Below are 14,269 nucleotides of genomic sequence, written 5' to 3'. Positions count from 1 at the left end.
GGCTTATGTGAGGGCGGCAATGAACCTCCGGGTTCCTTAAAAGCCAGTAAGTATGTAGCCTATGTGATGATCAGGGAGCGCATTTTCGTTCCCAAACGTACAGCGGATCGAGTAGTTTCTTCTGGTAGCTACATATATTACGTCACGTGGATGCGTAAGCAAGGTCGAATTGCAAGCAGGTGCGCATGGGGTCATTAAATAACAATGATGTAATGTATTATAAATATGCCCCTGTAACGTCATATGACGTAGAAAGAACATTCTCTTAGTTTAAACAAATTTTATGTGATGTTCGTAAGAGATTTGTATTTCATAACCTCAGAATATAATATGTTTCCGTTCACTGCAACGGGATAGGTTTTGATAAAAGAATTATGTGTATATATTTTGTAAAATGTAAATATTGCTAATTTGTATATTGATTTTTGTTATTATTATTATTTTGTTCCAGTAACGTCATGTTACGTAGGAAGAACATTGTCTTAATTTAAACAAATTTTTACTGGTAGTTATAGTAAAAGATTTGAATTTCATAATCTCAGAATATATGTTTTTGTTCACCGCAAACCGTAAAGGATTTGATTTCGTTAAATGAATTAATTGTGTGTATTATATATAGAGTATTTACAGTTAATGTGTGTATGTTTACTGTTATGTTCTATGATATATATTGTATATAGCCTACTTGTTCAGTATTATTATCGATCTAATTATATTTTCTGCCATATGTAGCACTAATATTGGTGCAGTGTTAGTGCGTTTATATGGTTAAAAAGTAGCTGGACAGATCATTTCAATTTAGTAGCAATCCCACTTACAGTTGTCATGCTCCATTATTATTGTGTACTGAACTAGGTTATACCTTTCGTAGCGTCCTGACGTAAGCATTTAGGGTCAAAGTTTGAAGTCTAAAACTCCAGGATATACTAACCGATAACTTCCCTAACTTGTTTGGGAACGATAAATGCGCTGCCTGGTGCTGATATAGTACTTGGAAGCAGGGAATACAAATAACTGTGAGGAAAAGAAATCTGGAAGTATAATAAGACTACTGTTTAGCAATTAGTCACCTTTCAGGAGGGGGCAAGGATTGGGACTATTCTTGCACTACCACCAACAACGAATGGCCACATATCCACGTGTCCAAGTTCAGTGGCGGCCCGCAGCTAACTCTATATCGGAGCAAGCCCAGAACCTAGGAAGTAAACGGAAATGAAATATAATTATGATGGCGAAATGAATCCGAGGCCCAACACCGAAAGTTACCCGGTAATTCTGCTTCAATTGGTTGAGGGAAAACCTCAAACAGGCAACTTGTCCCAATCAGGAATTGAACTATTTGAACCCGTACCCGCTCGTTTCATGGTTAGATGTGATAACCGTTATTATACAGCGCTCTGCAGCGGTGGACACAATAAGACTTGCTTAAATTGTGGTGATAAGAAGCTTTATAAGACTTTGAAAAAAAAAACACACACTGTCACATATGAAGGGTACAGACCCATTGTGGGCCAAGCGCCATTTAGTAAAAACGGAGAAAGTAAGCGTTAAAATTAAATGAATATCATAGTTCAATGAAGATTGAGGTATCATTTAGTTTTAATGTGCATAGTTTATATTATTTGCTGTATGTTTCATTAAATTATGATAATAATTTAATTTTAACCCTCCTTTTCTCCATTTTTAATAAATGGCGCTTGGCCCAATATGGCTCTGACCCCTTCATATACACCTATGATATGGAAAATGTTATTTCAATGTTGGGGTTCCAATAGCCCCGTATGAATTGTACATACGGGTATAAGATAAACTGAAGCGTTGCCACGGTGATACAAAAGTCGCCTTGTTGCAGGACTTAAGAGCTGATTCCGTGTTTGATTAGATCAGAGGTGATGTCTGTTGCTCTGCACCTGGATACCACGAGCAAGGTTCTCCTCCCATTGTCACATAAACATCGTCCAATTCTTTTGTCCTACAACACGGACCAGGCCGGAGGATCATCCAGCACCCACCACGTGACGTACATTGTGCACTTATCAGACGCACGTTGGTTTGATTCTCCAGAAAACGGAAAAGGTCCGGTATAGGCATTATTTTGCTACCCTTTTGTAGGAAGATACGGAATAGAGGCTAGTCAGTTTACAAAACAAATTCAATTATTGTTTTGCGTAGTGTCAACATCTGTATTCGACAGATAATGGAGAAAAAATGAGAGTAAAAGGGTATACAGTGCATCAGTTATTCATAGATTTCAAAAAGGCATATGACTCGGTTAAGAGAGAAGTTTTATATGATATTCTTATTGAATTTGGTATTCCCAAGAAACTAGTTCGATTAATTAAAATGTGCCTCAGTGAAACGTACAGCCGAGTCCGTATAGGTCAGTTACTGTCAGATGCGTTTCCAATTCACTGTGGGCTAAAGCAAGGAGATGCACTATCACCTTTACTTTTTAACTTTGCTCTACTAGAGTATGCCATTGGGAAAGTCCAGGATAACAGAGAGGATTTGGAATTGAACGGGTTACATCAGCTGCTTGTCTATGCGGATGACGTGAATATGTTAAGAGAAAATCCACAGACGATTAGGGAAAACACGGGAATTTTATTTGAAGCAAGTAAAGAGATAGGTTTGGAAGTAAATCCCGAAAAGACAAAGTATATGATTATGTCTCGTGACGAGAATGTTGTACGAAATGGAAATATAAAAATTGGAAATTTATCCTTTGAAGAGGTGGAAAAATTCAAATACCTGGGAGCAACAGTAACAAATATAAATGGCATTCGGGAGGAAATTAAACACAAAATAAAAATGGGAAATGCCTGTTATTATTCGGTTGAGAAGCTTGTATCATCCAGTCTGCTGTCAAAAAATCTGAAAGTTAGAATTTATAGAACAGTTATATTACCGGTTGTTCTGTATGGTTGTGAAACTTGGACTCTCACTTTGAGAGAGGAACATAGGTTAAGGGTGTTTGAGAATAAGGTGCTTAGGAAAATATTTGGGGCTAAGAGGGATGAAGTTAGAGGAGAATGGAGAAAGTTACACAACACAGAACTGCACACATTGTATTCTTCACCTGACATAATTAGGAACATTAAATCCGGACGTTTGAGATGGGCAAGGCATGTAGCACGTATGGGCGAATCCAGAAATGCATATAGAGTATTAGTTGAGAGGCCGGAGAGAAAAAGATCTTTAGGGAGACCGAGACATAGATGGGAAGATAATATTAAAATGGATTTGAGGGAGGTGGGATATGATGATAGAGAGTGAATTAATCTTGCACAGGATAGGGACGAATGCGGGCTTATGTGAGGCCGGCAATGAACCTCTGGGTTCCTTAAAAGCCAGTAAGTAAGTAAGTAAGTAAGTAAGTAAGTAAGTAAGTAAGTAAGTAAGTAAGTAAGTAAGTAAGTAAGTAAGTAAGTAAGTAAGTAAGTGTTTTTGTTTCGCGTGTTGGTATTCCGGTTGCTATGGGTTTATTTATCGATTGTCATTTTTTATTTCAAGTTCAGTTGTTGTTCTTGAGTTTTCATTTTTGTAGATAGTGAGTGGAGCCGTGGACGCCAATGGGACAAGTTACCTGGTTGAGGTTTTTTTTCGGGGTTTTCCCTCAACCCATTAAGAACAAGTGCTGGGTATAGTGAGGGTCACATAAGAACAGTTCCTAAACAGCAAATATTGCCGTCTTGTCAGTGTTGCCAACTGTTATCATATATCACACAATCCTATGTACTAAATTACTTATTTACTTACCGTACTTTATGTTGGAAGGTTATTCTAAATAATTCAAAATTTGTAACATATTTTCGTAGGCAAACTATACGGGAAAGGGATCAACATGTCAAGTGTTTTGTCTGCCAATACGAAATTCATTGGTTTGACTAAACAATTGATTCACGAGACCTAATCTAAAAATGTATTTTTTTTGACCATATGAAATTATTAGTACTAACTCCGAAAACTTACCTGAATATAGTTTTGAATTTTAACCACAACGCAACACACAAAATAACTATTACGTATTAATATTACTACTGATATTAATTAATTATTAGTATGTTCAAATTTCACGAGCTTCAAGTAACCGGCTCAGAAATCTAGTACAATTTTAATTTCATGGAACTCCTGTATCGACAAATATTATCGATATTTGTCTCAGCTGCCATCATACCAGTTACAAAATCACTACCATTTGTAGTATTCGTAGTATGGAATTTCGAAACGAAGTTTTCAAAAGAAAATTCACCCTGCAAACTAGAAAGTCTCCACAATTCACTAGCATATGTAGTAATTGGGGGGAGGGGGAATGATTAGGTTTCACCCTTACGGTATGAAGTAAGCTGACCCGAACTATAACTTTTGGCGAGCCACCGGCGTAGATCAGGCGATAGCGCGTTTGTCTGCTGATCCGGCGTTGCACTTGGGCGTGGGTTCGATTCCCGCATGATTACCTGGTTGGATTTTTTCAGAAGTTTACCCCAAAAGGCGAATCCTTGGTCTGATCTCGCCAAATATCATCTCGCTATCACTAATTTCATGACGCTGAAGAACCCAGTAGTTGATACATTGTCTTTAAGTAACCAAGTAAAAAAAACTTTCAGTACTGGACCCTGGACTCATTTCGCTGATATTATCACCTTCGGTTCACTTAAATGCTAGATAACCATCGCAGTTGATAAAGCGTCGTAAAAGAAACAAGTTGTAAGATTTTTGGTCATCGAGGCAGCTTCAGATAAGACTTGTTAATAAAAGACGTAGCGAGTAATGCTTCGATTCATAATACGGAAATAATTGTATTCATAATAATTGTATTCAAAATTTCAGTTCCTTCAGAAAACAGCCATTAACATTGATCTGTGATCACAAAACTCAACCATGATAGATACATAGAATTGGAATGGAATTTAACTGAGGGGGACACGGATGGCCCAGCACTACGACCTATTGAGATCTATTGCGCCAACCCTCGATATGGAATGAGTTGCATGCCGCAGATTCCCTATGCGCACCGCCCTAACCCCATGACTTCCTTAACGGCCGGTCCCTACAGCCAACAGAAATCCATATACCATCCCTGCTTCGGCAAATTCCTCCAAGGCTCCCCTGTCGGTCCGAGGCGAAACTCCTCCCCCGAGTAGGTCCGTCCCGGTTGCCATTGCAGAAGCCATCCACCGTCACTTAACCAGTGTTGCCAATTCAGCGGTTTTCCCGCTAGATCTAGCGTTTTTCAGTGTTAGTTTAGCGGATAAAATTTGTGAAATTTCTATTGCTCATATAGGGATTTAACATCCACAGCGGTAAAGTAATCTTATTTTACATTGACAATATAGCAATTTAGCGGTTTCTGCTCTGTACCTTAGCGGGTTTTTAAGAATCGAGTTGGCAACACTGTGCTTAACCACATTCTACGGAGACCGATCGAGAGAGCCAGCAGCTTCGGGAGGCCGCCGGTAGTGTGATCTGAAAAACCAGGAACGGGATGATAAGGAAAGGCTGAGGGGAGAGGAAAGGAAGTGGCGAAGATGAGTGGGGTTCCAATTACCTGATATTCATCCATAGGGATGAGGGAAAAACCCCCAAAAACCTCACCCAGGCAACTCGTCCTGACCGGGAATCGAACACGGGACCTCTGGGTTCGGAGTTAGACTCGCTAACCCCTCAGCCACAACGGTGGACTACATACATTACATACATACATACATACATACGCACTGGATTTGAAGAATTTTGGTGCATTAGTATGTGAAATGTGAAATTTAAGAGCATAAATTATAAACCCTTCAGGGGACAGCCCTTAAAATTGTCGTACGTATGCAGAATTCTCATTAGGTGTTGACAGTTCATTATTTAAATTTAAACATAGCCCAGCCATCTCGACACCAGAGTGTTTCATTAAAATGTACAAAATGTTTTCTTTCAAGTGCCTCCAACCTGCACATGCCAGAACAAACATCATTTAGCATGCAAGCGTACTGGATGGTTTCAACATCAACAGTGAATGCAAGCGATTTTGAATTTCCAAGTGTTTAGACGTTGGGTATTCAAGTCTTTTAAAAGCACTTCTTGTTCGTGACAAACAAATGACACACGTGGACAGTTTGACAAAGCTGTTGTTTTGCGTTCGCAATAGGTGATGTGCAGTAAAAGCAGTAGCTAGGCCTATTGTAAGGTTAAAATAATATTCCTATTTTGAAATAAATGCAAAATTTCAGCATCCTGGATACATACCGAAAAAGTGATTTTTTTTTAAATATGATACTTCTCCGTCGAGTCTCTGTGTATAACACTTAACATTTTTTTGTAAACGGTATCAGGAAAATGACACATCTTTTCTCATACGTTTCATAGGAGTGTATTTCGTCATTAAATATGTTATATTTTTGTTCATATATTACTTTCTTTAATTTTTATTGAAAGGATAGAGCGGGAACTTACTAGTATTCAAAGGAACATGTAAACGACATCGAAACTAGTCGGTCAGATAAAATAAAACTTCAAATTAAATACTAAAAGAGTGAAGTTAACATGAATGTTTTTATTTATTTATTTATTTATTTATTTATTTATTTATTTATTCATCTACTTATTTATTTTAAATAATTTAAAAGTTCTTCAGTGAAAATCAAACAAAAATGAGATAATTTCGTATTAAGCGTCAGAATATGAAAATACATTTTTAGGCATTAAATTGAACATAATCAACATTTATAGCACTTATTTAACACAATAGAATATTACCGCTTTCATAGCCTACTTCATTTTATAACATTTGTGATGGAGCATATTTATATATAAGTGACATTTTTGCACATGTATTATGCCAAGTCGCCTCGGTAGCGTAGTTGGTATAGCGCTGGCCTTCTATGCTCGAGATTGGCGGGTTCGATCCCTGCCGAGGTCGATGGCATTTAAGTGTGTTTCAATGCGACAGGCTCATGTCAGTAGATTTATTGGTATGTTAAAGAACTCCTGCGGGACAAAATTCCGGCACACCGACGACGCTGATATAACCTCTGCAGTTGCGAGCGTCGTTAAATAAACCATAATTAAATTATTATGCCAACACGAGAGTTATTCGTCAGATATATTGTTTGAGACCTCAATCACAATATAAACTTGAGTTTACATGAGAGCTGGGAACTCCGTGTCTGTGACTGAAACGCTAACGCGCTAGTTTTCATCCGGCCGGCCCAGGTTCAATCTCCGGCTAGGTCTTGATGGAATTTGTGTAGACAAAGAAAACGTTGCAGAAAGGTTTCTCAGGATACTCCCTTTTCCCTCCATCATTCCATTAACACTTTCCACCTCCGCCTCATTTCATCTGTTATTTGCAATAGTTACAAATACGATATGGTGAAGACTCGCTGGTACGAGATGCGTTTGAAAAGTTTGTGGCCTGACACATAGATGGCATTGAAAGCGTGTCAATAATGCCACCATTGTTAGCGGCCATTTTACATTAGTTCAAGCACGAAAAAGCATAATTTTTTGTTCATTACATTTTGTGTAGTTTGATTTTGAAGTTAGTGCGCCGAACAGATTGGCAACAATGGAAAATACCTAGCTTCATGCTGTCATTAAATATTTCGTTAAAAAGGGAAAGAGTCTAACAGAAATTGAAGCAGACATGGGTGCTACACTGGGGAAAATCCGCTTTAGCGTTTTCGACTTTGAAAAAACTGGCGGCACTATTTAAACATAGTCGACAGAGTGGACGTCCAGTAACAGCAACAAGTGAAGAAATCGTAGAAAAAAAAAGTCCGCTATATGGTGTTGAATGACCATCGACGGAAAGTGCGGGAAATTAGCGAGGTTATGCGTGTCTCAACTGAACGTGTGCGCCACTCACTCCCTCTAGCACTGCTTCATTTCTTATTTTGTCTATCCATTTCACACGCTGCATTTTTCTCCAAATCCACATTTCGAATGGTTTCACTCATTTCACTTCGTCAATAATGTCCATGTTTCTGCATACTATAATGCCACACTCCATACAAAACACTGCAATACTTTTTTCCTTAGTTCCTTTTCCAAAGATCTGCAAATAGTGCTCCTTTTTCTGTTCAAAGCTTTCTTTCGTTTTGACTTCATGGCAGTAGCTCATGTTACTTCTTATAGTACACCCTATATATTTGAAGCCGTCCACTTGTTCTACTGCCTCATTTCGAATTCGCACGTTTACCTTCTTTGTTTTTCTTCCGAGCAACCATGTCTTCGTCTTGTCACAGTCTAGTAATATACAGTCACGAAGCTCAATACGTAGTAAATATGCATCCATAGATAGTTGCTAACCAATAGGATCGCTACTATCGCCTCATTACAGGCAATGCGAAAGAGTACCGGCACAGTCTATTGTTTCTAGCACCCTCACAACACAAGCTTCGTGACTGTAGCCTATATACTAGACTAAGGTCTTATATTCATTTCTCTTCATAACAGTACTCATCTAGCTCCAATAACGTATCCCTTAATATCATCATCTCTTCTGATAACGCCATATCATCTACAATTCTTATGCACTTTATTCTTTTTCTTCTGTCTGTCACCCGTCTCATTCCCTAATATAGGAAACCAAATTACTGCGCTTTCGTTAATTTTGCTGTTGTTTCTGTTGTCATAGAAATAAGCTAATCTTACTGTCAGTTTTGGATCTTTGGTTGTTATAGAAACCCCTGGATCTCAGAGCAGCAGCAGCTAGAGTGCCGGGAATCCCAGTCTACCAACAGCTCTTCCAGCAGCCGCACTTACCACCAGCAACAGCAACATCGCGGGCCTGGACCCCCGTCGTCGCTATGGCTGGAACCTCAGGGAGTGGTCTACAACCACCAGCAGCTAAGGGCCGGTGGCCACTTTCCGCCCACAGAACAAGTCGAAGGTAAGTTTTAATATAATAGTATGTACACTGCCGTAACATATAGAGCACGCATTAGTATAATTATATAGTTACTTTAGTCGGTGGTCTTCTGCAATAGCTTAAATAGAATTTCTGGATACAAATTCTGTGGACCTGAGTTCAGTTTCCAGCAGGGAAATGGAGATTTACTTATCTTCCATAGAAAATGGGTGGTTGTATCGTGTAATTACCTTGCGCCATGGTAACCATACTCGAAATTTTTAATAGTATTGCCAAACATGTTCGGCAATGAAAAGTTTTAGTGATTTCTAAATACTTGTGCATGTGATATGCAGACTGATTCACGAGGAAAGGTAAAAAATTTAGGACAAGGTATCTTAGGCCATTTTGACTGAACATAGGTCCGTTTTCGAACGATGGCGGAGCTAGATGCATTTTTTTGGTAAAACGTCTCGCCCCAATGTGAATCAGACGTTAACATATGCTGCTGACGTGTGACGTGAAACAAGGTCACCGATCACAATGAATGACGTAACATTGGTATCTACATTGTGAGCGATGTAGATAAGAGTTCATTCACCTCACAAACCGGGTGGTGGGCACTACATATGTCCAATCGCCTGCCCTTGTCTGATGTGATGGCACAGAACCAGCACATAACATAAATACACTATCGCTTATCAGTTCACAGCAGTTTAGTCAGCTACCTATAGTGCTGTAGTTTTAGGCTACAGGTACTGTTATCGGAAGTGTTAAGTTGTGTTTTTCAAGATGCCTTATAAATTTTCAACTACTGAATACACCGATATTATGTATGTTTATGGTTTGTTCAATGGAAGTTCCTTGCGTACCGTCGCTGAATATGAACAACCAGATCGAAGAGTATTTATAGGGTTGGATGAAAGACTTGGTATATCAAAGGAAGGTGGAAACGAGAGAGGCACTAATCGACCGTATTTTGGATGTTGCACGACGCATAAAGAACAGCCACAAGCAACTCTCCCGAGCGATGAACGCGATCCACGCCCGAGCGCAACAGTGCATTGAAGCAGAAGGAGGTACCTTTGAAAATGTGTGAAAACATCGACCCCGACGTTCAGAATATTAGGTATGTATGCATACGTGAATATAAACTTTAAATTTGTCTCTAAATGCGAGTTAATACAATAGAATCTCAGAAGTTTTTGTGAAATCAAAGAGCCATATCTCCGTAACCGTTCGAAAACGGATCCATATTCATATGAACTTTTTGACTCCGAATGACTTCAGAATTCACATCCTAAATTTTTTACCTTTCCTCGTGAATCACCCTGTGTACAGCACACGGAACCGCAAGTCATTCTAGGATTTCTCCCTTTAATTTCTTCCTAATCATTAGACTTCGGACATAGGTATATCAGGTTAAACCGATGTAGGTTAACTCAAACTATATTATCCTGAAGTATTTTACATTCCTCCTGAGACACGCTGTGTACAGAGACCTATATACTTCAAATAGTCTTTTAACATTTTGCTACCGTACACAGTAGGTCAGGAATAAAATCTTTGGGAAAAAATCGCAGGTGTTTTGATTTACATACGTTAAATCTGTTTATTTTAACATTATACGTAATATAATAGAAACTGACATGCTATAAAAAGTTATTTAGAGACTTTCACAGAAATACAGATTTTTATTGTCCCTAAGATCGAAATAGTATATTTTGATAGACCTACATCATTTAAACGAAACATTAATGGAACTTCTTTTAAATAAACAACACAGTGACGCTGCAGTTAAAGAAATGGCAACCGATTTTCTTCTTACTTTTTATTACATAGGATAAACTGATAAATCAGACGGTTGAATTATATCGATGGAAACATCTTTGGGCTAGAGAAACAATTGTATGCCATGTAGAAAGACTTCGGTTCTTTAAGAATCGATTTCTATTGTAGCCTGCATTAAGCATTGGGTTTGTAATTAAATATACATAGAACACAATTTTATTTTATAGAAAGTAGAGCGATAATTCACCATGAGCTCCTATCAGAGAATCTGAACCAAAAACCGAGGTTCTGCGTACCAAAGCCGAAGCTCTTGCTTGTAATGATTGTAGCTCATTAGAATCAGGAAATTTCTTATTTTGGGAAGAAATTGCAAAAAACTGATGTGCTCCTTTGCGTTCTTTTTCAAAGTTTGAATTCTGAGCTTGGTGACCACACATTGTTGTCTCACGTTGTTATAATAGGCCTACTATCACATTAGTAGAACTTAATATTTTTAGATTTTCACAGTGGAAAATCTGAAAGTACTCCACTTTCTCTGGCTTTCTTTATGTTAATTTTTAGTGATCTATTGTTGGTACGATAATATAGACGTAATGTAAACAAATCATGAACAAATATATATTTCAAAACAGTAGACTGAAACGCCTGTATTGTTTTTCAAAATTAAAGAAGGGAAAAATTATTATGAACACGATATTCGACGTCGTTTAATTCTTCATTCCTGATCTCGTAAATCTGAAGAAGAAGAAGAAGAAGAAGAAGAAGAAGAAGAAAAAAGTATTAATAATGAGACAGACAGTCAGGCAGGCAAGACCTATCCTGCAGCTGTTGATTTCTTCGTAGTTTTTTGTTGCAGAACTCTTCAAGTATTTATTAGACCTCCCATCAAGACCTGTAATGAAGTACAGTAGAATGGTACGAAATAAAGTTTTATTGATGTCTGCATAATTAAACATACATCCCGTTAGGAAAGGAAGGGAAATTGGAAAATTCTAACCTTGCGGGAAGATGTTTTGAAGAAACAATTCTAATGTGCGTTTGTGAAATATACTATCACAGTTATGTTCTCTTTGGATATGACACCCAAGACAGGTTAGCAGCATTCCAATCAAGAACTTTACCTTCTGATCAAAAATATAAGAATGTTGAAGTATCTGTGCTGAAATAAATTAGAAGAACTACAGGAGCTTCATATATTCAGATTGGAGAGGTAAATGTACCTTTAAAAAAAAAAAAGAAAATAATTCCATTATCTAAGTTAATATACGAGTATAATAATATATTGGCCTCATGTAGTGTAATAATTATAGTGTAGTGTAGCATAGTATAATTTCACGCAAGATCTCTGAAGAAGTGTATAATTCTTTATTATCGTTAGATTTTACTTTAGAGACTATTCAAAGTTAGTAAAATATTCATTTATTGATACAGTGCGCCCTGTAACGTATCAAAACACATGAAAGGTTTTGGAGGAAATCTGTTCACATCAGGTTTTCCACAAAACTGAGACAATTTTCGGAAGTTCCTTCGAAGAGACAGTTTCAGCGCACTGACTAAAAGATGGCTTGGCTTGGACGCGGTTGAACAAAGGGGTCTCCGCTATATTTTATTAACATGTCACTTTCACCAGCAACATAGTCAATGAAAATCAACTCTCCCCAATTCTACGCTTCCTTTATTGTGGGAAAATATCCATAGCATCGTCTGGTAAGATGGGCTGAAAGGTGCGCTTCTGTCCAAGCATTTTTTTTTAATTATTATTTGGTTATTTAATGACACTGTATCAATTATTCGGTTATTTAGCGCCGATGGAATGGTGATAGCGAGGTGATATTTGGCGAGATGAGACCGAGTATTCAACATAGATTGCCTGACATTTGCTTTACGGTTCGGGAAAACCTCGGAAAAAATCAAACTAAGTAATCGGCCCAAGCGGAAATCGAACCCACGCCCGGGTCAGTAGCCAAGCGCCTCTGCCGACTGAGCTACTCCGGTGGCCTTCTAAAGAAGTTAATATAATTGATTATGTCCGTTTAGTTACAGTATAATTTTTTTTCTAATTTAGTGCTACTGTACATGAATAATACACACTGTTGCAGCTTTGGTGGAAGGGCCACCGTCCTCGGGGCCAGCCAATCCACTGCTGGTGCCGCCGTCGGGTGTCAAGCCACAATATGCCTCGTCTTCGCGCGCTGCCTCGGACAGGGATCGACCCGTGACCCCAGCCAGCTCCCCGGGCGGCGGAAGTGGAGGAGCGGTCGACGGGTGCGGCGGCCACTGTGTCGCCTTCGAGAACTTCTGCTACTACTGCCTCCAGGTACACGGAATCCTATACACATAGAGAGCGGTTATAGTCAGTGCCAGCGTTTGTGGCGCGTGTCCTTGGGTAAAAAGCCAATCGGTGAACACTTGTCCACATCTGTGGAGTAACGGTCAGCGCGTCTGGCCGCGAAACCAGGTGGCCCGGGTTCGAATCCCGGTCGGGGCAAGTTGCCTGGTTGAGGTTTTTTTCGGTGTTTTCTCTCAACCCAATACGAGCAAATGCTGGGTAACTTTCGGTGCTGGACCCCGGACTCATTTCACCGGCATTATCACCTTCATTTCATTCAGACGCTAAATAACCTAGATGTTGATACAGCGTCGTAAAATAACCCAATAAAAAAAACTTGTTGCCAGTGCAGCTGAGAACGGTAGCGTTCGGGGCCGTCAGAGCATAGCCCCTTACTGTGAGGGTTTAGGCGTAATCGTGGAGTGAAACAGACACCGTCTGTTTAATTTAGAGTTTTTTTTTTTTTTTTTTTTTAGTGAGTTGACGTTACTCAGTTCTGTTTTAAAATTATTATCATTGTGAATTTCGTTTAGAACTTATTGAGTTGACGTTACTCAGCTCTGTGTCGAAATTATCATTGTGTGTAAGTTACACATTGTTTTGTTAGTTATGCCACGACATAAGTAGCCTATATCCTAGAAGAAAGAGAGTTTTTATGCACAATACGTATGTAAAAACGAACTCATACAGAACAGTGGTAAAACGCTTAGCAAGAAATTATGACAGCAGATCTCATAACGAGAAAAAAAACCTCTTACCAGACGCAGAGTTCTTACGGAAGAAAAATTAGATGAAATAGTTGAACGACTGGAACATACCCAAACAAATCTCTCCATTGGCTTGCTCAGGAATCAAGCGTTTCAAAATCCTCAGCAAGAATCCTACTAAACTACTTAAATGAAAACCCTATAAAATTACAGTGCTCCAAGAATTGCTACCGCGCGATCACGCGAGGCAATAGAATTAGATTTTGTAACTGAGTATTGGAGAGTGATCCTGATAGTGGATCCTGAATTAGCAGTATTTTCGAATGAAGCATAGTTCGAATTACCTGGCCACATCATTTCATAAAACAGCCGTACATATTAGCGCAGATTTTTTTTTTTTCAAATAACCATTCTTCTTGTAGGATTCTAATACTCGACGCGTGTGGAAAGTAATTTTGATCGATGGACATAATGGGTTGAAACTTGTATTAATAAAGTTAACTCATTGTAACCTAACTATAATTATAAGTAGGGCCCGGATTTTTATGTAATATCAAGATGTGAAATATGTACATATTCATGTAAGAAAAATAAGCTGAATAT

The 14,269-nt window shown here is 38.6% G+C and overlaps 1 protein-coding gene across 3 annotated transcripts in view; it reads left to right on the top strand.

Annotated features, from left to right (window-relative positions):
• Window positions 1-14,269, top strand: part of LOC138701655 (uncharacterized) — a 378,952-nt gene that overhangs the window by 256,465 nt on the left and 108,218 nt on the right. For all 3 annotated transcript variants that reach the window (XM_069828772.1, XM_069828771.1, XM_069828770.1), the window contains 2 exons: window positions 8,673-8,881; window positions 12,730-12,947. In XM_069828772.1, coding sequence (XP_069684873.1) covers window positions 8,673-8,881; window positions 12,730-12,947 — 427 coding nt within the window. The remainder of the gene's footprint in view (window positions 1-8,672; window positions 8,882-12,729; window positions 12,948-14,269) is intronic.

Source organism: Periplaneta americana, chromosome 6 (genome assembly GCF_040183065.1).
Source record: "Periplaneta americana isolate PAMFEO1 chromosome 6, P.americana_PAMFEO1_priV1, whole genome shotgun sequence".
Classification (NCBI taxonomy): Eukaryota; Metazoa; Arthropoda; class Insecta; order Blattodea; family Blattidae; genus Periplaneta; species Periplaneta americana.
This window is presented reverse-complemented; position numbering and strand designations above follow the sequence as displayed.